The sequence below is a fragment of the Vidua chalybeata genome, chromosome Z (assembly GCF_026979565.1).
Source record: "Vidua chalybeata isolate OUT-0048 chromosome Z, bVidCha1 merged haplotype, whole genome shotgun sequence".
In the NCBI taxonomy this organism is placed as follows: domain Eukaryota; kingdom Metazoa; phylum Chordata; class Aves; order Passeriformes; family Viduidae; genus Vidua; species Vidua chalybeata.
In genome coordinates this window covers 969,538-995,886 of record NC_071570.1, presented here as the reverse complement: position 1 = coordinate 995,886, position 26,349 = coordinate 969,538, and the positions used below count along the sequence as shown (strand labels likewise).

The 26,349-nt window shown below is 46.6% G+C and overlaps 1 protein-coding gene and 1 long non-coding RNA gene across 3 annotated transcripts; one reads left to right on the top strand and one right to left on the bottom strand.

Annotated features, from left to right (window-relative positions):
- Positions 1 to 1,650: 1,650 nt before the first annotated feature.
- Positions 1,651 to 18,160, bottom strand: CFAP53 (cilia and flagella associated protein 53). Its single transcript, XM_053932700.1, has 8 exons — positions 18,018 to 18,160; positions 16,679 to 16,908; positions 14,305 to 14,481; positions 8,415 to 8,718; positions 5,436 to 5,654; positions 4,202 to 4,418; positions 3,679 to 3,781; positions 1,651 to 2,256 (listed from the first exon to the last, which is right to left on the bottom strand). The coding sequence occupies exons 1-8, from the start codon at positions 18,114 to 18,116 to the stop codon at positions 2,034 to 2,036; spliced, it is 1,572 nt and encodes a 523-aa protein (XP_053788675.1). The 5' UTR covers positions 18,117 to 18,160; the 3' UTR covers positions 1,651 to 2,033.
- Positions 18,161 to 18,744: 584 nt separating this feature from the next.
- LOC128782383 (uncharacterized) lies at positions 18,745 to 21,416 on the top strand. Of its 2 annotated transcripts, XR_008428759.1 has the most exons (3): positions 18,745 to 19,300; positions 19,569 to 19,701; positions 20,528 to 21,416. It is a non-coding gene; the product is annotated as an uncharacterized LOC128782383 (long non-coding RNA). The 2 variants fall into 2 exon arrangements; XR_008428758.1 differs by lacking the exon at positions 20,528 to 21,416 and having other exon boundaries at positions 19,569 to 19,939.
- The last annotated feature ends 4,933 nt before the right edge of the window (positions 21,417 to 26,349 follow it).

Here is a 26,349-nt window from a genome sequence, read left to right as displayed (position 1 = left end):
GGATGTGCTATTATCTTCATTTTTCAAAGGGAGGTCACAATAGTAAAGGAAAATCTACATTGCTTGCACGGGCTACTCCAGGAGTCTGTGGCAGACCAGGAAATTAATCTCTTAATCATTCTGCCAATTTGACTCAGTGGTGGGAGCACAGACCTATGACTACCTCAGCTCTCTGCACTGATGAAACTATTTCCTTTACCTGGGATGGCTTTTCCCACCTGCAAAACAGGAGCAGCTCTGTGCAGTTTGGAGACGGCTGCTGAAAAGCACCGTGTAAGGGCTTGAGATCCTGGCTACCAGCCTACCTCTCCCAGCCTGAAGCTTCACCTTCCTGGAAGCTCCCTTCCTCAGTACCTGTAGGACAAACTCTGTTTGGATCCAAGGAATCCAAGGAAGAAGCCATGAGAGGCCCTGCTCTGGCTCCCTGCCGGGTTGGAGACAATTCCAGTGGACTTGTCTCTCTCCCACCTGGTAACTCAGGAAGTTTTGTCTGTAAGTAACAATAAAATCCCACCACACTTCTTTTGCTCTCAGCAGGGCCAGGTTCTTCCACCATTTACACCCAGAATCAGCTGGGTTGCTGAAAGACCACTGGTACTGTTTCAGATTAACACATCTCCACCTGGCCTTCTTCTCCACAGGGGACAAAAAAGCATTTGTCAACTTGGTGTCTGCTTTAAACCAAGAGGACACAACTTGCAGGGTGTTTATTCCTGCTTTGTTCCAAGATATCTGGGATCTGGGGCTCCTGAGCTCTGATCCCAGTGATTTACCAGCTCCCCTGTGCATCCATTCATGTTCTCACATAACAAAAACACAACTTGGTTTGCCAACAGGGAGCCACATGCTGAAAAGGAGGGTGGGAGGACAAAAATGGCAAAGCAAGTGGTAAGTGAAAGATGGAAGTTTTGGAAGAAAAGGGTGAAAAGGCAGGAGCTGGAGGAAAGATGGCAGAAGCTGAAAAGCTGAAGGAGAGAGAAACAGCTGCAGATAAGCAGCAGCAAAGACTCATAGAGAAAAATGAGAAAAAAGGAACATAAAACATTTCTAAATGGCACAAACTCTGTGAGTAAGAAAGGATGAGAGGTTTTACATGGGTTCTTCATTTCCCTTCTCTGAATAGAACAGAGGAAAAACCAGTGAAATGCATAGCAAGGAGCTGGTCAAGGGCAGCACCGTGGGGAGCAGCTGGGTCACCCCTTACCCTGCTCCTCATGTCACCCACTGCTCCTCCTGCTTTAGGGCCAAGCTGGTGTGGGGGCAGAGAGGCCAGCGAGGTGTCCCTGCTCCCCACTGCCAAAACCCACCAGCACCTTCCTGGGGACATCCAGCCAGCTTCTGTGCTGCTGTCTTGAATTATGGTGGTGCTCCGGCCCCCCATTCCATGTGTTCAGGGTCTGGTGATCCAAGGAAGCCCAGACAGGCAGAGGTGCCATGAAAATTATAGAGAATAAACCTTTTTACAAGACACCTCTAACTTCAGCCCTGCATACTTAATTCTGCCCGAGCAGAGGACGCACAGACTTGGGACTCCAGTATTCCACAGATCATTCAACAGCTACCAGAATCTATGCAAAAGACTATCACCTTTTTAATGTTCACCCCCCCAGTAAAACACATTCAGAGTTTTATACTTGGCATCTAAATACAAAGACAACAATTTTGCAAATGTTTTCAGTTTGAAAGGCATTTTAATAAAGGTTTATTAAAAGTTTTCTACAATTTTTCTTTGTGCAGATTAAAAAGAATACCTGTGTATTATTCATGTCATAATAATACACTATTATATTGTAGAGGGCAGACAGTATTCTCGAACTAAAATGTCAAGCACTTTGGATTGGATCAGATTTGTCAAAAAAAAGATCCATGGGGAAAAAAATAAACTTTAAAATACTGTTTCTTGTAATTTCCAATTAAATGTTTGGAGTATCACAGTGGAAAAAGTTCTTCCAACTCAAGTCAGGTGTAAGCACTCTAAGAAAATGTCTTTAAAGACAATTGAGTGAGCTAAAATACCATAGTGACTGATGCCCTTAAGAGTCAGGCATTAGTGCTTTTTTTGCAGTGGGGGGCTTTACTTCCAACTTGTGAGGCATTGACAGAATGAGCTGTACCTTTTCTTGGTACTCTCTCTCTGCTTCCATATTTGATTCATGTTCTTTCTTCCTCTTCTCTTCCTCAGCTTTTTTGAGCCACTGTTGATAGGCAATTTGAGATGTGAGCTGGTCTCTGTATTCTTTGGCCTTCTGTATTTTTCTGGAAATGCCAAATGAATAGGTTATTTAAGCAGTATGGGTAAAAAGAATCAACTTTATTATTATTATTATTATTATTATTATTATGTAATCTGTTAGCATTCGAGCTCAGACTAAAGAACCATTCAAAGCTCCTTTTAGCAGTTATGAATAACTGCCACTATTAACTTTGTGTGCTTCAGAGAGTTAACTGCACTCTGTTGTGTCCTATAAAGCAGACTGTAGAACTGGTGCTCCACCAGAAAGAGGGAAAGAACAGCTCCCTGTAACCAGCGTGCCCTCCCTGCTCCTCACAGCTGTGGTGAGAGGATAGAGGATGAGGGTGCTGGGTCTCAGTCCATCCCAGGCTCAGTGCTGCTGCTGACACCCATCCTCACCCTCCTGCTGAGAAGAACAACTCCCTGCTGCACTGATATTGCTGGAAGTGGCTGTCAGAAGAAATCAATCTTCCCCTGCACCTCAGGACTCATGTACTGCTTTCAGTCCCCTCTGGAGAAGCAGAGGAAGTCTTACACGTTCAGGCCCTTCTGGAGCAGGAGTCACACAGACACTTGAACGCCAACAGAGTAGTCAGGACTTGTGCACTGACTCAACAGAGCTGAGCCACAAACCCTTCCTGACACTGCTGAGTGCCATCTCAGCTAAATGGAGCACATCCCAGCTGGAGCCCAGTGTGTTTCCTTCACAAGGGTGACATTTCTGCCACAGCCAGGAGTTTGCTCCCAATAAAGCCCTCAGAGAACACAACAGATACCTGCTCGGGAAGCAGCTACTTGTATCCCACGGACAAGAGTGGAGAAAGGGCAGGAATACAAAAGGGGAGTAAGTGAGATAAGGCCCTTTGCCCAAGGCTTTGCATGACACCCAGAGGAACATTCCAGCTACTGCGTGTAAGGATCTGCTCATCCAGAGGCACTATGGAGAGCCCCGTGCAGCCCGGGTTACTGCTGCAGCCTGGTGTTTTGGTGACTGACACAGGATTGTTCAAGGGATGTCTGTGGGTGGAGTTTAGCAACAAGCCCGGACACACTTGCTCTCCTGCAGCAGGAACAAGCAAACCTTTCATTAAGCCTCCTCCCCAGACTTCTGCCACTTGTAACAACAGCTCAGACTATGAGGGGATGTGTTTAGGAAATACGATTGATGTAAGTCACATGATGATCAAAAAAACCAACACAAGGATGTACCACTATCTCCTGACGTCAGAATTAATGACTTAATACCAGATGCAGTATTACAAGTCTGCTCTTGGGCAGTTTGGAACTGATAAGTTTGGAATTGATAAGCGTGGTGGGAAAGCTTCTCTCAACAGAAGGAAGTCCACCAAGTGTTCTAGAGTTATCAGAAAAAAAGAAACTACTCTCTCACAAGTTTGAAAGATTGATCTGCAAAGAAATGACCTGATGATATAGAAGAAAAATACCTTGTACGTCTTTCTTCTTCTTCATATTCAAATTGTCTGACTGCTTCAGCCATTGCCTTCTTCTCTTCAGCAACCTCTGTTTTCCTCTCTTCTTCTTTCTGCACTGGAAAACAAAACCAAAAATCCTTTTAGAAGGTAACAGTTCTGCTGAGCTTGAAGTAGCCTAAATATTAGGTTTGAGTTTTGTTGTTTCTGAAGTGTCACACAAACAACAGCAAGTGTATTCTCAGCTTATTTATTTTTCATCCACTCAGATCTGGTCAGTTTTCTCATTCAGGGCTTCATAATAATATAATTAACAACAATGACTGTTTGCCCATGCAGTCCTTACTTTACTAGTCTTTGCTCTGGTGATGGCAATGAGGAATTAGTGTAAGGAATGCCTGTAGGAGTGCATTTTGGGAACAGGTTTGGGGAGGTCACATTGCTGTCCGCTCTGTCACACAGCGTGTGCTGGGGCAATGCTGCTCCCAGCAGCAGGGTGTTGCACCACCTCTGCCCAGATGTGTGTTCCACCACTTACACTTCTCCTGCATCTGCAACTGCCTTATGTTCACGACATCTCTCAGCAGCTGAAATCGTGCCTTCCTCTCTTGTTTCAGTTTCTCAACCCTCTCGGCCCAAACCTGATCCCTCTCTTCCTTGAAGAGCTTCTCGTCTTCCCTTTCTTTCTCCTTCTCCCTCCTCAGCTGTTCAGCCAGATGATCCAGGTAAGTAAGTTGCTCCTTCAACAGCGTTTGCTGCAAACACACAGACGTTTGCAGATCTGAGTAAATTAGTTTTAAAAAGCCTCTCAAGACCTGAAGAAAAGTGGCAGTTCATAGCCAGTGTGAGAGCTGGGAGCCCAGAGTCCATTCCAAAACCTGTCATGGGAAAGAACTGCTCAGAATCCTCTACCTGGCCAGACAACAGGACAAATACAGTGATCCCTTTCCCCACAGCAGCTCAGCTGCCTACAACACACCCATTTTACAGACTTTCCACAGCTGACCAGGCTACCCAGTATCACCTGCATTAATTATAATAATTTAATATAATATAATATAATATATATCACCTCCTGTAATTCTGCAGCAAGGTCTAACACTGAGTTGATAGAACTTTCCGAACCTGCAGGAGCTTCTAACCAGCTCTCTCCTGTGTCCTAAATACCCTGAGACTCACTTGCATGCTGAAGTTGGACAATCTATTTGTTTTAACTTCGGGAAATGACAGACACGTCCATTGACTCATGGCATCGCCAAGAAATAAAACATGAGAGTTTGCATCTATCTATATATAGTTTTTAAATGTTCTAAAGTTTTTTAGTTTTCACTAATTACAATAAGTTAAATATTTCCTTTCTTCTGCAGTTACAAATACTTACTACATCAAGTCCATGAAACAAAAAAAAAACAGTTTTCCAGCCTCTATTATGTCCATGCAGTGTAAGGATGATAAAGCTCAGGTGATTTACACACAATTAAATCAGCATGGAGGGACAAAATTCCAGGATTTCCTAAGAGCCCCCACTTCACTTATCCAGCCTGATAGCCTTGCTGATTGCAAAGCAGGCTTTAAAGTGCTGTGGTTTTAACAGCTAATGGGCTTCTGCAGAGCTGCAGGGAGAGGAGAGGCAGCAGGCTGTTCAACACAAGAATTACCTTGTTCAGGGAGAACGGCTTGTGTCTGTTCTCTGTTACCCTGTGCAGTTCACAGGGCCACAGAACTAGTCTAGATGAGGTATTGCCCCACAAGCTCACAGTGAAACAACTTACTTTTTTATTTCTTATCTTCGCATATTCCTTGTCGGGGTCCTGAAAATCATTTTCCAGGATCACCTTCTCTTCAGCAAGTTGAATTTGTTTTTCTGCATCAAGATGCTTCTGCCTGTCCTGCACTGCTTTGAGCCATATCTCCCTGCATTCCTTCTGCTGATGTCGCTTCTTCCTCTCAAGGTCTTCATTTTCTTTCCTAAGCTGGTGCAGCTCTTCTTGCTACAAGGATAAAAGTAGCCAGTTTGTAAAATCACTGTAACTTCAAACTAAGTGGTGGCTAGAGTTAGTTTATTGCAACATGAAGAGAAAAGCCTTGCTGGCAACATAGAATTAGGGTCATCCACTAGACCTGGTAAAGCCTGAACATTTTAGCATATCATTCACTAGAAATCAGGATTTTTACCCATAATTATCACATGCACTTCAATACAAAAACAGTGTTGTGCCGGGTGTTTTCCAAATGTTTCAGGCAGATAGACAGAGTAGTCTCTGTAGGGAAATCAGTATCATTGCAGCACTTTTGATCTATATCCAAGTGTTCATACACAGCCATAAGCACTGACAAATAACAGGGTCACTTGTTCCTGCTGTTTCTGTAGATATTATCTGTCCTCTGCCTGTGTTGGGTGTTCAAAGCACTGCATCTCTACCAGTCATAAGGTTGCACAAAGTCAGTGACTGCATCCTTGTGTTCTGATGGGCAGTTCCTGAAGTTCTATGGTTTCAAATCATCCCACTTCATATAGGAAAGAACTTTATATTCCACTTTGTATTGGAAAAATGTGCAGTGAAACCTAGTTCTTAAAAAGAAACAATGACAAATCGGAAATTAGTATTTGAGATCAAACAGGTATTTGTATATTCAAGATTATTTAGCCACAAAAAAAAATCAAAAGTAGCATCCGTAAGTAATTTATTCTGGACATCTTGCAATTGAATAACTGGACAACTGCAGTGAAACATAGTCATAACACAGTGTGTGACCATCATTAGCATTGTATTATTTCAGAAATCATGCTTCAGCTGTCTCTGAGGTACACAGTTTTCTGTTACCTGTTTTTAAATTAAATGTCTCTTTTGTAATGTGAATGAGTCTTTAAAAATGCCTTAGCACGTTTGTCATAAACAGCATGTCTAATCTTCCCATTGGGAAGCAAAGCTGCACTCCCTAACAAATATCCCTTTTTATGCTGGACATAAAGCACTCACAGGTTCTTGCAGAATTTCAGACCCAAAGCTGACTTTGTATCTGCCTGAACTGTCAAATTCACTTTCAGAAGCTGGTGAAACAGCTTTGAAACTCAATATATATATAATTTGAGGAACAGCATTAGAAATCCAAAAGGCTTTGAACAGCAAAGGTGGAAAGAAAGCAGAAGTAGTTAGCAGTCTGCTGTGCAAGTTGACACATGTCTTTGGATGAATTCTGACATCAGTGAAGCTGTGTGAGAGCAAGGATGGGATCCATGAAAGTTTGTTCATTGTGGGAACACAACGTCACAAGTGTGCAAAGAAGTGGTTACCAAACACTCTTCTGCAAGGCAGGACCAAAGTGCTATGGCAGAAACTCATGAAACTACAGTCAGGATAACATGAAGTCAACCCCTTTCCAAGAAATCACAATTCTTTAAAGGGAAAAATAAGACAAAGGAGGAAGGCAGTCAATGTAGTTAGTGTAGCTAAAGCAGAAATTGCTGTCTGTGCTTTGTCATCCACCTGTGAGATATCCTGGTGCACACATGTGGTCTACCGTGCCAAAGGTGCAAGTTTTCCTTCACTAAATATTGTATTTTCATTGCAACAACCAGGAGAAACCTTTATGCACACTTAGCTGTCCATTCACCCAGATGAAACTGGTCATTGGGGGCTACCGGCCTGCAATGAAAGACTTGTAATGAGACCATCTGCCACATCCCTCTTCTGCTGAGAATGGATTACATCGCATTTTCCATACAGAAACACTCCTTCAAAGAAAGCTTTTTCTTTTCCAGAGACTCAACCACTTCACCAGAAATGTATCTCCTTGACAGAGCCCCAGGCTGCTGTCTCCAGGGGAAGATGCAGAGTCTTCTATTCTAATAGTGCTTTTCTGAAAAGGCCAGTTAAGGAGCAGCATTCTTTGCCTGGGAGGTTTGGCAGTGCCTTAGAAGTTGTTACAAGAAAATAATTCTGTTCTACATGTTTTTAAATAAGCAAAACATTAGTCTAGCTTGGAATATTTTCACAGACAGCATTTTCAGAGCTTTAGATTCATTATTGTCTCATTTTTATAAAATGGGGAAGCATATATGATGCCAGCACCAGCTTCCAGTGTCTAACAGAGTATCCTGAGTGATCATTCAGCCTCTACATGTAAATAGCTGCAAAATGAAGATTGAGTCTGAGCTAAATAGCCTCCCATAATTCAAAGTCAACACAGAATACTGAACTAGCAAGCCACACTAAAGCCAGCAACACTACAGCAGGAGAGGTGGAAAAGGATGATGAAAAAAGAAGGTAGTGGCTGAGCAGTTGGGCCAAGGTAGTCAAATGCCTCCTGTGATGTGAGCTCAACAGCAGCCAGGTCTAACAGGCAAGAGAGCTTAAGTGCTGCTAGCTAACTTGCTTAAAAAGATATATAAAATAAATATTTCAGCTGGGAAACAAGATTTCCCTGCTATCCTGCAGGAAATTGGAAATCAAAAAACAACAAAGGTATTTGGCAAAAGCTTTAAAACATTTCCATTTCTCACAACACCTCTGAGAGACTGAGTGCCAAAACCCTTTAGAATGCTGAGTTTCAAAAGATGTATTTCCCTCTGTAAACAGGAATGCCTTTGCCACAGCTCTGGAAAAGAGGCTTAGCTTAACAGCACAGGCTCAGATACTAATGGAATCATAGAGATACAAATAAGGTATGGATTAGTGTAAATGTCTAGTAAGCCTATCATTAGAAGGGCCTCCTGCCCAGGCCTGAATGCAGAACACTATGGGAATTACCAGCCTTTCAGCATCCTGTCTGATCTCCTGCTTCTTCTCCTCTTTGCGAGCGGCGTGCACGGCCACCTGGGCTTCACGCACATCCACCATTTCCCGGATCCGCGCTGCCACCTCCTGCGCCTTCAGCTCCGCTTCCTGGTCCTTAGCCAACAGTTCCTTCTCACAAATCTCTTCCAACTTCCGCTCCTGCATCTTCTCTTCCTTTTTCAGTATCTCCTTCAGAGTCTGCTGGGCCAGCTGGCAGTCACCCAGTTCCTTCTCGCTCTGTTTTTTACAGTGTTCGCGATACTCATGACATCGGTTTCTGGAAGGTAACATAAAAGTGGTTTTTTTAAAAAGTCTCAAAACAATAAGCAGGTCTGGAGGTGTGTGGTGAATGAAGGCTCTCAGCTCATCACTGCTCAAAACACAGCAACCCACGACACCAATTATACCCCTGGTCTGACACTGATTCCTTGTGGAACCTAAAGAACCATAGAGAGCCTGATTTGATGGAGGTTTTGGCAATAATGAGCTGAATTATTTGAATTTGTAAAAAACACCTTAATCAACTTCCTCACAAGAGGAAGTGAAGAGGCAACAGTGATCTCTGCTCCCTGTGACCAGAACAGGACCCAGGGAATGGCTGGAGCTGTGCTAGGGAGGTTTAGGCTGGAGATCAGGAGGGTGCTGGCACTGCCCAGGCTCCCCAGGGAATGGGCACGGCCCCGAGGCTGCCAGAGCTCCAGGAGCCTTTGGACACCAGGGATGCACAGGGTGGGATTGTTGGGGGTCTGTGTGGGGCAGGAGCTGGACTGGGTGATCCTTAGGGGTCCCTTCCAACTTGGGACATTCTGTGAGTTTAAATGAACACACAATACATCCACACATTGTACACACGGAACTTGGGGGGGTTGTGTGGATATGTATCTTTTATTAACATATAAAACACATTCATGCTACACTTATTCAAACATGTAGGTTGGCCTCTATTCAAATGAAGACTTAGAATAGGTTTGTAAGTCACCTGAAAGCTCATTCATATTCAGAAAATACTGCAGCCATGGAAATGTGGGTTACATGGTTGAGCAGGAACCACTAGAAATGTATTAATTTTTAAAGTGAAGTTCTGTGGGACAATTCAGACAAGTTGCAATAAAAGCCTGGAGAAGGTAGAAAGTCAAACAAGTAATGCAGCTTTCAATTTTCATTTACTCTCTGCAACTGAGTTGCATATAAAGAGGTAATTTATCTTCAGCTGAAGAACACTGCACTAATTGCAGATTCTGCTTTTACTTTTGCAAACAAAGCACTATTGAGATCAACACATGCCATCAAACATTATTTAATTTGAACAATCTGTAAGCATTTTAATTCTCTTCTATAAACAGGATATAGATTTTCATGAAGTCAGAATGTGAAGCTGGCAGACAAAGATGAAGACCTGCAAGTGTGAAGGATGTATAAGGTCTGAGGATGTGTGACAGATGCCTGTGAATGCTGTGAAGTAAAAAGATATCTCACAATTTCATGCTGAATGAAACTATGCAGATTATTGCAAAGGTGTTTAGGAATTCTGAGAAGATATCACAGCCTGAATCATGAACAATTTCATGGCAGCAGTAGTTACCTGCACAGTGTGAAATACTATGACACTACACACGCTTTAGCTGACTATCCTGTGTAACAAAAATACTAAATATTCATCGGGCAACTACCTCAATGCTATTACCAATGTCCATATCAGGTTAGTTATTTAATTTTCAGAGTAGAGGTCTCACCACATTTTCTCCCTGCTGGCATTCAACAGTTGCTGGCTCACATTTCCCTGGGGACAAGGACATCTCTCTGTTCATCCTCTTGGCTAAAGCACCCAGTGCCATGGAGCCCGTGCTGAAAAGTGAAGGGCACTGACACGGACAGTGAAAGGGACAGCACTGCTGTGAAAACATTTCCATTCTGCTTGCTATTTGCTGGACCTGCCCCAGACTGAACCCCCCTGCCCAGGGTTGATCCCCCAGCGTGGGCAGCAGGGCAGGGGGGATTCTGCCCCTGTGCCCCTGTGCTCAGCTGAGAGCCCACCTGCAGAGCTGCCCCAGCCCTGGCTCCAACAGCACAAGGACGTGGAGCTGCTGGAGCCAGCCCAGAGGAGGCCCCGGAGCTGCTGCCAGGGCTGGGGCCCCTCTGCTCTGGAGCCAGCCTGGCAGAGCTGGGGCTGTTCAGCTGCACAAGAGAAGGCTCCAGGGAGAGCTCAGAGCCCCTGCCAGGGCCTCAAGGGGCTCCAGGAGAGCTGCACAGGGACTGGGGACAAGGCATGCAGGGACAGCACACAGGCAATGGCTTCCACTGCCAGAGGGCAGGGACAGGTGGGATATTGGGAACTGGGAATTGCTGGCTGGGAGGGTGGGCAGGCCCTGGCACAGGGTGCCCAGAGCAGCTGTGGCTGCCCCTGGATCCCTGGAAGTGTCCAAGGCCAGGCTGGATGGGGCTTGGAGCAACCTGGCACAGTGGAAGTTGTCCCTGCCCATGATAAAGATGACTTTGAAGGCCCCTTCCAACCCAAACCATTCCATGATGAGATGCTGTAGTTCAGTGCCAGTGCAGGCTGGTGAAAAGGGATGGTTGTTTTACCTCTTGGACAAGACAGGAACCCCCTGACCACTGTTCAACCCAGCAATAAAAGCAGAAAGCAGCACAGGGATGTGCATGCCATGAGCCGTGGCACGTTCCAAGGAGTGTCCCTGCCTCCCAGCAGGCCATCAAACGTACTACGTCATTGATGGTTTTCTTACGTTTTACCACTGGAATCTATCTTTCATCTCCTGGGTGGGAGTTAGTGGTGATGAAAGACCACAGCACTAATTAGTATTAATGAAAAATGTATTTCTCAAATGTTGTGAGGGAAACATGCTATTATTAAGATTCTAAATCTTGCTATTATTAGGATTCTACATTTTACAATTAGCAATCACTGTATTACCTTAACACAATAGGCTCAAAGTTCACTCAGCATTGAAGGAACAAAGAACTAGTTATTCTTTTCTGTGATTATAAACTAATCTGATATTTATTGAATTTCCACGGGGGAGTAGAAGTTAATTATGTTCAGCATTGTTAGAATTTTAATATAAAATAACCCTGTAATTGCTTGATTATATCAAAATAATTCCCTCAAAGCAGCTCTTACACCAACCCATAAACATCTGCTCCCCCAGATGGCAGGTTTTCTTCCTCACTTTGCTATCCTAAGCTTCTTAACATTAAAAATGTGCCTGGATGTGGCTACTTCCCAAAGACAGAATTTCCCCAGTTATTTATTCATTTTATGGCTGCAGCACAATGTTACTGGGATAACATCATTCCCCACATGGATGCTTCTGATGTTACCACAAGAAAGAGGATGTGATCTGTGTTTTATGCAAATTTTAAGACATTCCAGTTTTCTTTAAAGTTACCAATGATGAACATGCCCTCAGGCTAGCACTGGCTGAGTCTCTTCTCAGACAAGGTGTAGCCCTCCCTGAAAATTAATTCCAGCAGGACTCCTGTGGTCCAAGCCTTGTCCCCTCTGTCACCTTGTGACAAAGGACTCTTCCTGGGTAACATTACTACTGAGAAGCTGTTACATCTGTACCCTCAGGCCATGGCAACCAGCCATAAAAAATAAAAAATGCTGCCTTTTAGTGCTCTGGAATAATGTCTGACAGTGTAGGTGTACCTATACCTCAAGGTTTGAGAATCCATGCCTGCAAAAGAGCAGAGGACCTTGTGTGGAGTTAAAGGAAATACAAACAAGTCTGTATCAGGTTTCAGAAAGATATTCAAAAGAGTTGAAAATCCACAGGCAAAGAGAAACAGAAAATCATGTCTGTATCCACCTGCTACTGGATTGACTTGCCAGGGCTCCTGGGTGTGCCCTGGAGTAATCATCTCCAAGGGGGGCAGGTGTACAGGAAGAGAATATGTTTTGTACCACTGATAAAAAAACATTACAAAGTAAAAAATAGCATTTATTTAATCTTTATCTCATCCTTTTTCGTTTTTATTTGTGCATATGTTTTGTAATGTACACAATATACCAGTACACTATATTATTATATATTTATATAGTTGATAAATAAACATATTGGGGTAAATGTTAAAAGTTTTTACAGCTATGGGGGTGCAGTCAGAGGATTGGAGGCCATTGCTCCAGAGGACAGGCTGTGACACAATTACTGCTTGTGGATTTTCAATAAGTGTTGGTCTCTTGAGAAGCAAATCCTGCTCCCAGATCTCTGCCTGGACCAGGATGGTTTAGGAGGAAGAGTAACATCTAACAGCCAGAGAAAAACAGACCTGGGGCTATTTAAACAAGACAAATTCATGCAGGTACCCCAAGACTGCCACTCACAGCAGCTGTGAGGAGAGATGGCTTCACTGCCTCTAAGTCCTCTGAAAACATGCAGCCAGCAGAACACCAACAGTAAAGTTTCAACAACACTTTTTAACAGGATGCTGTGTGGTGTGAATATGGCTTAGATCCCAGAGCAGAGTGGGAAAGGTAAAAGGACAATAACAAGATGAAATATTCTCGTAAGACTGAGTGACCAATGGATCAACAGGGCTACATTAGGAATACAAAGGACCTGAGACATTAGGACAGGCAACTGCAGCATGAAAGTTCAAGTATGTGTCACCAGATGATGCAGTTCAGTGGTGTGATTCATTTTGCAATTAAAATATCTAAAATTAGACATCTGAACATGAATCTGCATATGTGCTAAATTCCCACTCTGATCAATGAGAACCTAATTAAAGTCAGTAGAGGCTGGGGTGCAGTTCAGCTGACAGGGCAGGATAAGCCTGTTTGGGACTGGCTTTAGGTTCCTGTAACTGTCCTCATTTTGGTGAAGTTTTGAATAGAACAGGAATGCAGATTCCCAGGGAATATAAAGATACCAACACTTAGACACCTACCCTTAGGCAACATCTCCCCAGTGTGTAAAACAAGCTGCAAGATCAAAATAAAATGCACTCCAGAAGCACCCCCTCCAATCTATTTTAAAAATGAGTTTCAACCACTTTGTGTGATAGATAGAGAACAAACCAGAAGCTGCAAAAGGCAAGGGCCACATTTTCAAACCACCATGTGAAATTAGGCAGTGTATGCACTTCTAACACTAAAGTCTAAGTCTACAAGTCAATAAACCCCACATTTTAACATTTACCCTTGGAATTAGTTAATTAGTGTTTATGCACAAGTAAGAGCCAATGTTGATTTTTATCCCCAGCCTGTGCACACTGAGAAGCAGGTGGTGTAGATTTTGTAGTACCGTGGGAGACTGGGAAAGACATTTCAAATAATCATAATTAAATAACATTATTATTTCTTTCATCCCTCCCCCAGAAAACCAGATTTACAAGAATGGGACAAGGCAGATTTCATGCCAAGGCCTCAGGTCCTAGTAAGTACCTGCAAGTTACTGCTTTCAGTCAGGAAGATTTGGCACAAGACTTCAGGCTGCATTAAACCCTTAGCTGCAGCTGCTACTCTTGAAAAGTGTGCAATAAATAAAAACATTGTCTTTTTGGACAATCTTAACGTTTCAGGAATCTTTGATGTACTACCTTAGTAAGCTTGATTTAGGCCAAATTAACCTTGCCTGAACTGTTCACTCCAACAGTATAAAGCTGAAACAGGAATTACAATAAGGGTTGGCTTGGCAGGAGAAAACGCAGGGATGCTCATGTGGACAAAGGAGGACATACTACACCTGCAAGAATTAACGACTTTGATTTTTTCTGTCTTACTGTTTCAATCACTTTCATCTTTCCTTCTTCAGTTTATTAATGCCAGCTTCTTTTTAAATTGTGCCTATATATTTACTTTGGGCAAATTCTCTTTTATAAGATAAATTTATGACAATACCTGAACTGTTGCTCTCGTTTTTCAGCCACCACTTGTAGTCTTTCTTGCTCCCTCTTCTCCCTCAGTAATTTTGCTTGTTCCTTCATCTTTACTTCTCTGTGCTGTGCCTTTTCTTCATCAAGTGCGTTCACCTCAGCAAGGTGCCTACTCTCCTCTGCCTCCAGAAAGTCACGGAGTCTGTGATGAAAACATTTGAATAAAGGCTAGATCAATCCTTCTGTCGAAGGACAAAGTTTTAGTTTATTTGTTATTAACACAAAGTGGGTACTGGGCTCCTTTCAACACCTCTTGCAAATGTCAGAGAAGTGAACATCAAATTTTAACTCAGGGATCATTCCTGTTGTGTCCATCAAGGGAATCTTACAGCACAACATGAGCGATTCTGTCCAGGCACAGTTAAACTCCTGATCTTAAAAACTCACTTTCAAAGCTGCTTTATGGCTTCACTTCCCCATTCATCAAATTATTCTAATTCTCAGACTACATTTGTCACCAGCTGATAAAAATTAGATTTTGTACTATGGTTACCCTTCAGCATAGACCCAGAGAATACCCTGAGCTGGAAGGAACCCACCAGCATCACCCAGTCCAGCTCCTTCCCTGCACAGACCCCCCAACAATCCCACCCTGTGCATCCCTGGCAGCGCTGTCCAAACCCTTCTGGAGCTCTGGCAGCCTCGGGGAGCCCGGTCAGTACCCCACAGCTCTTTGGGGGAAGAACCTTTTCCTGATGCCCTCCCTCCTTTATGTATCTATAATTATATCTTCTCTCTAACGACCGCTTGCTATTTTAGCATCACTCCACAAACACTTCATCCTGAAATATCTTTGATGAGAAAATTATGTCAAATAGCCAGTTTTTAAACACATCATCATTTACTTCTCTGTTAATCTCTGTTAATCATTTACTAACCTGTTAATTTCTGTGAGAAACCTAGGGCTAAGGAATCCAGAAATCACCGATTTCAGCCCAAATGCCACAGGGTCTCAGCAGAAAGGGAGCTGGGGTCCCGGCAGACAAGCTGAGCACAGGCCAGTGATGCACCCTTGTGGCAAAGAGAGCCACTGGCACCTTGGGCTGCGGGGTGAGCAGCCCTGCGAGCAGGGCCAGCGAGGGCTGCTTCCTCTCGGCACTGCTGAGACCCCACCCGAGCGCCGGCTCCGGCTCTGGGCTCTGCAGCACCACAAGGACACAGCCTTAGCAGAGGGTGCCAGCGGAGGGACACTGAGGGGCTGGAGCACCTCTCCCAACGGGAGAATCTCTCCTGAAGTTCCTTCTCTCCTGAGAGAGCTGGGACTGTCCAGCCTGGAGAAGAGAAGGCGTAGAGGGATCTTGCCTATGTACATAAACTCCTGAAGGGAGGGAATGCAGAAAAGACAGACACCTACTCCTCAGTAGTGCTCAGTGGCAGGACAAGGGGTCACAAATTAAACCATGTGAAATTCCCAATGAACAGAAGAAAACATTTTGTTTTCTTTTTACTGCGAGTGTGGTCAGATATTGGACAGGCTGCCCACAGAGGTGATTCAGTCTCCATGTGTGGAGACAAGCAAAACCCAAATGGACACACTGCTCTAGGTGACTCTAGGGCTGGACCAGATCATCTTAGGAGCTTCCTTCTAACCCCAGTGGTTATGTAGAACCCAATTCCCCTGAAGGCACATTAGACCAGGACACCAAACTGACGACCTTCACAGCTACAAAGTCACTTGACATGAAACAGTAACTGAGGAATTACATGATTTTTTCCAAAGATCAATACAGCACAATTCTGTTCTTTATATGGCAGCAATGTGCTTCACCTTTGAAATTTTCCAGAAGTCTTTCAAAATATTAACTTTTTCAGCTGACTGTGCTGCAAAGTGTTATTTGTAGGACCTAAACATCAGCTTGATGAGTTTGCAACAAAACCCTCAGTGACACTGAACTGAATTTCTGACACTTTGCTACCCAGAGAAGCTGTGGATGTCCACAGCAGGGTGGGTGGAACTAGATGAGCCCATCCAGCCCAAACCACCCTGGAATTCTATGATTCTGTGCCCCATCTCTGGAAATGTTCCAAGCCAGGTTGGACAAGGTTTGGAGCAACCTGGTCTGGTGGGAAGTGCCCCTGCCAGGGGGCTTGGAACAAGATGAGCTTTAAGGTCCCTTCAAACTCAAACCATTCCATCACTTTATGATTGAATCAAGGCACTCTTCACTCCCTTTAAAAATCAAGCAATGAAAGTGCTATGCTACTACTTCTATCCTTCCCTGCGTCAGGCAGGAGGCTCCAAATGCCACCTCTGCTACACTGGTTACTGTGTTTGAACACTTGTCTCTGAGCACAGACTGAAAACCGCAGGGGCGCTGCACTGGCTACTTGTTTGCTACCTCTCTCTCCTCGCTTCGATCTCCTGCAGGTACTGCTGCAGCGTTGCCCGGACCTTCCTCTCGGCAGCGCGGTGCATCCATTTGTCCTCGCCGCTCTTGTGCCAGTCGCAGACGTTGCGGTAGTGGCGGAACACCCGCAGGACGCGTTCTTGCTCACGCTGCTTCTCCTCCAGCACCCTCTCAGCCAAAATCGTCTCTTCGACGATGTCTCTCTTGGGGGGCTTGGCTAGCTGAGAGAGAAAGGAAATGGAGAAAGCGTGGAGACCGCGTGGCACCCTTCCACTATGTGAAGGGGCCTACAGTGAATCCAGAGAGGGACTCTTCATCAGCAATTGTAGTGACAGGACAAGGGAAATGGCTACAGAGTGAAAGAGGGAAAATTTAGGCTTTAGATGTAGGAAGGAATTCCTTGTGAAGGCGGTGAAGCACCTGCACAAGTTTCCCAGAGCAGCTGTGGCTGCCCCATCCCTGGGAGTGTCCAAGTCCAGGCTGGACAGGGCTTGGAGCAACCTGAGGCAGTGGGAGGTATCCCTGCCCGTGGCACTGGATGAGCTTTAAGGTCCCTTCCAAACGCAAACCATTCATGGGTGAAAATACAAACTATTAGTCTGCGTGTTTTCCAGTTGATTTCATGACTGTACAAGTATCTAACACCAAATGATGAGTTCACGGTAATTATGGGGTAATCACAGAATCACTAAGGCTGGGAAAGAGCTCCAAGATCATCAAGTCCCAGCTGTGCCTGATCCCCACCTTGTCACCCAGCCCAGAGCACTCAGTGCCATGTCCCGTCCTTCCTGGGACACCTCCAGGGATGGGGACTCCAACACCTCCCTGGGCAGCCTCTTCCAAGGCCTGAACGTCCTTTCTGTGAAGAAATTCCTCCTAAACTTGCCTACACCCTCATCCCACATAGCACCAGGCTCCTCAGGACCCCCAGACACAGCACCGGGCTCCTCAGAACCCCCAAACACAGCACCGGGCTCCCCGGGACCTTCAAACACAGTACCGGGCTCCTCAGAACCCCCTCACACAGCACCGGGCTCCTCAGAACCCCCAAACACAGCACCGGGCTCCCCGGGACCTTCAAACACAGTACCGGGCTCCTCAGAACCCCCAAACACAGCACCGGGCTCCCCAGGACCTTCAAACACAGCACCGGGCTCCTCAGGACTCCCAAACACAGCACCAGGCACCCCGGGACACCTCACACAGCACTGGGCTCCCCGAGACCCCTCCCGGCTGCTCCCAGAGCAGCCTCAGCCGGCCCCGCTCTGGGGCTCAACCCCCACTTTCCCGCAGGTCCCCGGAGCAGAGCAGCCCCGGTGTGGCCCCTCACCAGCGCCACATCGTGCGGCCCGCAGCCGGTGAAATCCCGGCGTCTCTGGGTGTGAGAGCGGTAAGGGGGCTGGGGACGGGGCGGGGGCCGCGCCGCCATGGCGGGTGGAGGCGCCGCCGTTGCTGAGGGGACGCGCGCGGGACGGAAGTGGCATCATGGCGGACGGGGGGCGCTGAGGGGTCTCCTGGCATGGCGGGAGCCCTGAGGGATGTCCTGGCATGGCGGGAGCCCTGAGGGGTGTCCTGGGATGGCGGGGGAGCTGAGGAGTGTCCTGGCATGGTGGGGGAGCTGAGGAGTGTCCTGGCATGGCAAGGGAGCTGAGGGGTGTCCTGGCATGGCGGGGGCGCTGAGGGGTGTCCTGGCAGACCGGGGGCGCTGAGGGGTGTCCTGGCATGGCAAGGGAGTTGAGGGGTGTCCTGGCATGGCAGGGGCGCTGAGGGGTCTTCTGGCATGGCGGGAGCCCTGAGAGGTATCCTGGCATGGCGGGGGCGCTGAGGTATGTCCTGGCATGGCAGGGGAGCTGAGGAGTGTGCTGGCATGGCGGGGGCGCTGAGGTATGTCCTGGCATGGCAGGGGAGCTGAGGAGTTTCCTGGCATGGCGGGGGCGCTGAGGGGTCTCCTAGCATGGCAGGAGCCCTGAGGGGTGTCCTGGCATGGCGGGGGCACTGAGGGGTGTCCTGGCATGGCGGGGGCGCTGAGGGGTGTCCTGGCTTGGCGGGGGCGCTAAGTGTCCCGAGGCCAGCGGATCGTCAGGGCTGGGAGAGATCCTCCATACGATCCAGCCCTGCCGCTGTAATTCCGGACCCACCACACCGCGGCACCCCGAGCCACAGCCCGGCGCCTCCTGAGCACCTCCCCTGCGACTGGCCTCTCTGGGCAGCCCGTGCCAATGCCTGCCCGCCCGTGTGGCAAAATGCGGAATACCTGAAAGTTTCTGAAGAAGGGGTGTTCTTTAATCATGGAATCATAACATATCCTGAGTTAGAAGGGAGCCACAAGGGGCTCCGTCCCCACCGCGTCAGGGACCACAGAGTGCGGCCCCGGTGCCAGAGTGGGGACAGGCTGGCACAGGAATGGAAAGGATTTAGGTTAATGACTCTTATCTTACGGAGCCAGCCTGGCAGAGCTGGGGCTGTTCAGCTGCACAAGAGAAGGCTCCAGGGAGAGCTCAGAGCCCCTGCCAGGGCCTCAAGGGGCTCCAGGAGAGCTGCACAGGGACTGGGGACAAGGCATGCAGGGACAGCACACAGGCAATGGCTTCCACTGCCAGAGGGCAGGCACAGGTGGGATGTTGGGAACTGGGAATTGCTGGCTGGGAGGGTGGGCAGGCCCTGGCCCAGGGTGCCCAGAGCAGCTGTGGCTGCCCCTGCACCCCTGGGAGTGTCCCAGGCCAGGTTGGACAGGGCTTGGAGCAGCCTGGGACAGTGGAAGTTGTCCCTGCCCATGGCAGGGGGTGGAAGTGGATGGGCTTTAAGGTCCTTCCCAACCCAAACCCTTCTGTGACTCTGTGAAATGGAGCTAAAGACAAGAATGGGTTCCCTGTGCCCGCAGGTGATGGAGCAGTGTGAACCCACAGCTCCCAGGCCAGGACTGTCACAGAGGCCTCCTGCAGCACGTCCTGCTGATGCCAGGCTCCCCACCTGCCTGGGCTGGAGGAAAACGGAAAGTAAAACATTGGCTGTGCGTAAGTGATTGCTTCAAGCTCTTTGCCCTCAAAGGTGTCTCGGGGAAAAAAGCTGTTGCTCTTTGAAGCTCTGGAACACACAACACACACATACACTGCCAAGAACTTTGCTTTCTTGCACACAATCACATTAGCTTGGCTGATAACAAGTTGAAAAAAAATGATCCCCGGGAAGAAAGGTCAATGTTTAACCTGGCTGTAAATCTTGTTCTCATCCAATTAAAACCCAGTGCAATTACTTCTGGTGTCAACGATGGGATCCTTGCACAGTCAAACACAGCAGTTTGGTACACAGGATTTACACACAGGAGTATGTGTTATACCACCATGGTAGTGCTTGAAATGAATGGAATCTTTTGAGTTTATTTCAGAAGAGACTTAATGCTGTCATACTATTGTGAATTAGTCTTTGATGTGTTAGTGAAAGGGAAACAACCTCACATCACTTTTCCCCTGAAAACTTGTATTTGAGTGGAGGGAGGGCTGAATGTCTTGGCATTTTTATACCAAGTTCTGCTAGTATTTTATGGTGTGTTTAATGGGAAATGTTGCCTTAGTCTTAAAATCTACACAAAACCAACAATCAGCTTTATATGTAATAGAGAGTATACAATGTGCAGCACTGCCATCTGTTTGAAATCCAAAAATAAACAGGGATATGTGGATTCTCTAAAGCCCCCATTCTTCTGTGAAGTCCCTCCACCAGCTCTGAGAACATTTCCTCCTGAAAAAGCTGGGCTTATTCCAAAGACATTGCAGATGGCTTGTGACTTTGAGTTTATTTTACATTAACGTTTGATGAAAAAACAGATTTTCCTTCATTTAGGTGCCTAAGAGGACCCTGGTCCCTGGCTTTCCTCACTGGGAATGTATATGGGATATAGAATGTACATAGGATATGGTCTGTTCTGGATTGGCTGGACTGAATTCTCCTTCCTGAAACCTCTCACTAAGGAATGGTCCATGAACCTCATATATTCACAGAACCACAGAATCCCAGGATGGTTTGGGTGGGAAGGGACCTTAAAGCCTGTCCCATGCCACCTCTGCCATGAGCAGGGACACCTTCCACTGTCCCAGGGTGCTCCAAGCCCCGTTGGCAGAAGGGAAGGGCTGGGAAGGCACAGGAGAAGGACAGCACACGCTGACGGATGGAGCAACTCAGCAAACCAGAGCCCATTTTCAGGAGCAAAATCTGCAGTGGGAAAATCTGGCAAGGACAGTAAGGCCTTTCTGTCCTTCAAGGAAGTATAAGAAACTGATTGGTATCAGCTAACAGACAATTCCCTCTTTGTACACAAGAAACTTTCAACTTCTTCCTCTAGAAGGAAAATTAACTCTATTTAAGGGAACCAAATTCCTCCCCACTCCTCATAAAAGACAGTTTTCCCTACAATGGCTGCCTGTTCTCTTTGTCTGGGATTGTGGTGGCCACATGAGCCAGTGCTTGGGTGCACCAGCCCCCATCCCTCTGCAGGATCAAATGTCCTTCTGTCCTGCAGATGCCCCTGGCTTCCCATGCTGGGGCTTTCAGAAGTTGCCAGTTCCTCCCTGGTTATGAATCCCCCTGAGGCTTCCTCACTGGTCACTGTTCACACCATCTCAGGTTCCTCCAGCCAGGCTTTCTTGTGATTCTTTCTCCAGGCAGTCTTCAAAATACTTACTTAGGGAAACCATGACTCTTGGTTTTTTTGTGTCTTTTGGGTACATTTTTTCTGAAGTGCTTTTCTTTTCTTTTTTTTTTTTTTTTTTGTGAGGGATTTCCTGTTTGCTCAGATCCACATGACTGGCTGAGTCAGGAACAGGAGAGTCACATAAATATAAAAGTGTGTCACAGTGACATGATTTGCATCAGTAGCAGAGCTCAGAACTTCTACTAATGTATTTTAAAAATGTAAGTTAAATATAAATCTTTCCCTTACATCGCTGGTCACAGGCAGTACCTGCCAGCCAGCACCACGTGTCGTGTTGCAGAGCCACACAGGCCTGGCTGTGGCAGGGATCACAGAGCCCTGGAATGACTGGGGCTGGAAGGAACCTCAAAGCTCATCCAGTCCCACCCCATGCCATGGGCAGGGACACCTTCCACTGTCCCAGGCTGCTCCAAGCCCTGTCCAACCTGGCCTGGGACACTCCCAGGGATGCAGGGGCAGCCACAGCTGCTCTGGGCACCCTGTGCCAGGGCCTGCCCGCCCTCCCAGCCAGCAATTCCCAGTTCCCAATCTCCCAGCTGTGCCTGCCCTCTGGCAGTGGAAGCCATTGCCTGTGTGCTGTCCCTGCAGGCCTTGTCCCCAGTCCCTGTGCAGCTCTCCTGGAGCCCCTTGAGGCCCTGGCAGGGGCTCTGAGCTCTCCCTGGAGCCTTCTCTTGTGCAGCTGAACAGCCCCAGCTCTGCCAGGCTGGCTCCAGAGCAGAGGGGCTCCAGCCCTGGCAGCAGCTCCGGGGCCTCCTCTGGGCTGGCTCCAGCAGCTCCACGTCCTTCTCATGCCTTGAGCCCCCAACATACACAGATATTTTTTGTGTCTCTTGTGCAGTTTCCCCTGAGACAGCAGCCTTATGCCTTGGCTCTCATCTCTCACCATTGTGCTTAATTTAAATTCATGCTGGCACTAAGTTCTGCAGCCCCAGAGTCCCACGGATGTTTCATGGTGGAGCTTTAAGCCCCATTGATGCATCATTCACGTACCTGTGACACAGCACGTGTTTCTGCTGCGTCCATGTATCTCCCCATGGAATTTAATAGCAGCAATATGCAAGTTTCTAGCACTGGCACATAAAGTTCAAGTAGTCTTTAATATTTATTTGATTCTGAGCTTCACGGGAGGATTGAGAGTTTTGAGCTGGAGGCTGAGAAGAGCTCTGTGAACGTTTTGAGTGAGTGAAGGAGGCAGCTGATGGGACAGGTCTGTGTTTGGCCGTGGCTGGCAGTGTCAGCTGTGTGCATGAGTCCTGCTTGGTCACTGTGGTCCATATGTGGAAGCGCAAACATCAGAGTCCTTCCCCGACCACATCTGGGCCAGGCGCCATCCAACAAACGCTCCTTTTTACCCCAAATCCCCACGGTGGAAGGGGGTGGGAGGGTGGAGGATCAGCTGCTTCCCTTCTCCACACCCATGAGCAGAAAAGATATTTTACTCCTTCCTTCCTTTCTCTCAGCCTTGAAAGGGCAAAGAGTAACCACAAAAAGAGTACATGGTGTGAGTGGGGGGGTGAATAATTCCATGATTAGGACAGAATAATGTCCATGATTAGGATAGAATAAAGCCCACTAGTGGATTTACAGTTTTATTTCTATAAAGCTGCCTGTGGTCCTTCCCTACCTCCCTGCCCCAAGAGCTGATCCATCTCAGGAAACATCTCCTTACTCTCCCTGCGTGCTCCAGGTTTCAGCAGGAAGACTGTACATCTCCAAGTTGCTTTACCTGTGTTTTGTAATTAGAAGGGGATATCACAGAGAAGCTCACCAGGCATTGTTTGGGGTTTCACCACCTACATCGTGCCTGGCTGCTCTCAGTCACAGCTCAGCAAGTGGGTGAGATCAGCAGAGAGGTCAAGATTCCCCTCCCAGCAAATCGGAGTCCCTGAAGCAGAGAAGAGCATCAGGCTGCAGCTCCCTGCAGGCACAGCTTTGGGGTTGGGGCAGCGTTGCCTGTGGCAGAGTGCTGAGGTGTGGCAGAAATCAGAATTCCAAGCTAGTGACATGGATCCTTGCACACGAACACTCCAGGGAAATGCTGCCCTGCTGACCTCTCTGCTGGCACGGGATGCAGAGCCATGCACAGTCCTTCCCTTCCTAATCCAACTCCAGGCAGGAACAATTTCCCTTCTGCAAAAATGTGAATATTTGTGCTAGGAAACACACTTTTTTTCACACCTGAGACAAGAACTGACTGTGTAACCCAGCTGGAGTGTTTAAAGGGGAAGTGAAAATATTTGAGTTGAATTTTGCAAACTTGGCTACCTGCTAATTTTATGATGTCAATAAAGGATTATTTTATTCTTTTTAGCTAGAAAGCAATCTCTGCTGACTGTGAATTTTCCTTCCTGTTTTTTTTACATTATTCTTTTCAACAGACCCAAATGATTCCAAGAAATAAGGTCATGTACTATGAAGATGCTTCTGCGTCATCCTCATGTGCCAATCACGGGAGACTGATTTTCTGTCCTCGTTGCTTTGGGGGCACCACAATGTCCAGCACAATCAGCAGCTGGCACAGCAAAAGTAGGGATCAAGGGCTAAAGTCAGTGGGAGAATGAGGAAAGGACAGGTTACACAGAGGTTTTCAATGGCTCTCAAATGATTTTGGTGTTATGGGCTTTCCCCCAGAAGACTTAGAAAGTGAGTCCAGCCATCTAAGAGCTGTTTGCAGTGAGGCTTTTGGAAGGGAGGTGAGGTGCAGGCAGACTGAGGAAAAAAAAAACCACTTGGAAATTACAAGCCAGTTAGCTTCAGTTAATAACATCAAAGAGACCATGGAATATGCCACTGGGAAATCATTTTCAGGCAAGAAAAAAATACAGAGACAAACACCAGGCAACATAGATACGTCAAGGACAAATGGTTTCATGCTAATTGCATTTCCTTCTGTGATAGGTAACAGGCCTTGTGGGGAAAGAAGCAGTATATTTAATATGATAAGGCCTCTAACACCTCTCCCTGTGCCCCAAAGCACCTTCATCCCCATGGCCTGTCCAGAACAACCCCTGGATTCCCCACCCATGGCTTGGTGTCACCTGGGTTTCTATCCCACCTCTTGGGGGTTTAAATTTCAGTCATAACCTGGAGAAGAGAACAGAGAATGTTTTATGTGGGGAGCACATGGAGGTGTTAAGGACAAGGACTGCAACAGAAATAGAGCTTCCAAGAGATCTCGAGGGTTTGGAGGAAAGGGCTGAATAATCAGATGTAGTGCAGAAGGGACAAGGCATGCAGGGACAGCACACAGGCAATGGCTTCCACTGCCAGAGGGCAGGGACAGGTGGGATATTGGGAACTGGGAATTGCTGGCTGGGAGGGTGGGCAGGCCCTGGCACAGGGTGCCCAGAGCAGCTGTGGCTGTCCCTGCATCCCTGGAAGTGCCCAAGGCCAGGGGGGACAGGGCTTGGAGCAGCCTGGGACAGTGGAAGGTGTCCCTGCCCATGGGAGGGCATGGGATGGATGAGGTTTAAGATCCTTCCCACCAAACCATCCTGGGATTCTTGGATTCTGTGACACCAGCAGGGTTGCCCACCTGGACAAGAGCAATCAGGAGAAATGGATGGGGAACACCCGACTTGAAAGCAGTTCCTTCGGCAGAAATAGACGATCACAAGCTGGGAGTGAGTCAGCAAGGCCACGGCGCTGCAGGAGAAGGCAGAGAGCTCTGGCCACCACTTCATTACAACCCTTGGGGAACACACTGCATTTCCAGGCATTTCAAGAAAAGCTTAGTGGGAGTTCTGGAAAGTATCAGAGCTGACAAGTTGTTTCATCTAGAAGGAGGAAAACAAAATAGATGTATTTTCAGATACGTGGTCACATGTGCAGAAAGGAATTTTATCTTTACGTTCTGGTTGTCTGGTGGATAAGGGGAAATGTAAAGGTCCTTTTCCTTTCACATGTTACATCTTCCAGTACAAACCATTGAGCCGCGCTGATGAATATGCAATAAATAAATCAGTGGGAAACCTGTTGTTTTTCCACCATGTTACCTAAAACAATCTCAGACTGAAATTCGACAAACCCAAACAATTTACCCACGGCAAGAGATCTATGGCAGGCAGCAGCTCAGGAAACACAGCCTCTTTTGAGGCTTTATCAGGTTAGGTAGTTTTCATTTCCTTTTTTCCCCAGCTCCCTTCCAAAGCTGACTCTGAAATTTCCAGCTTACTGATGTTTTAAAATTTCATGTTCACCAAGAATCGCTTGATTTTAATATTAATTTGTTAGGAAATTATGTAGAATATCACAGCCAGGACTTCTTATGATGTTTGGGATACATCTCTAATGGCACATTTTGTTCTGGCAAGCTACTTTCTAGATCACCTTTAATAAAAAATCAGCCACCATTGATTTTAAATAACACTTTGTTCTGAAACAAACAGCATACAGGTGGGAACATTATTGTTAAGGTTCCCCTTTTCTTGTCACTGTTAAATTACCATTCTTGTATTTCTAATTAAAAAGTTTTGGTGAACTAACAACAGACAAAATTGGTAACAATATCTGGATATTAAAGAAAGGTGGGGTTTGGCTGGTGTTTTGGTTAGTTTTGGCTTTGTTTTGTTTTTTTTTTAATTCCTCTATATTTAATTTTAAATCAAACATCAGACTTTGCCCTTTAATTTTTCTTCAAACTATTTCCCCCAGATAACAATCATTCCTACAAAATTAGGAGAAATGGTTTCCAGGTGATTTTTTTTTTTTTTTTTTTGCTTTCTCCACCTGCCACACTACAAGGAAGGGTGAAAAATGCTGATTTTTTTGATTTTAAAAAAACTCCACAATTACACATTTAGTTAATATTTAGTGCTGTAACAGAAATCATGATGCCAAAGAGAGCCTTGCTGGTAGGAGGAGCTCTGTGAGCAGTCCTCAAGTTCTGACTTCGTGCTGATCTTTGCTCTCCAAGGAATTTAATTTTGGATATCAGCTTCACCCCACTTTCTGC

Coding starts and splice junctions, on each gene's coding strand:
- CFAP53 (XM_053932700.1), bottom strand. CDS start 18,116: ATGGCGGCGCGGCCCCCGCCCCGTCCCCAGCCCCCTTACCGCTCTCAC. Junction 8,719..14,304: donor AAACGAGAGCAACAGTTCAG/GTATTGTCATAA, acceptor GTTACCTTCCAG/AAACCGATGTCATGAGTATC. Junction 5,655..8,414: donor GACAGGATGCTGAAAGGCTG/GTAATTCCCATA, acceptor TTATCCTTGTAG/CAAGAAGAGCTGCACCAGCT.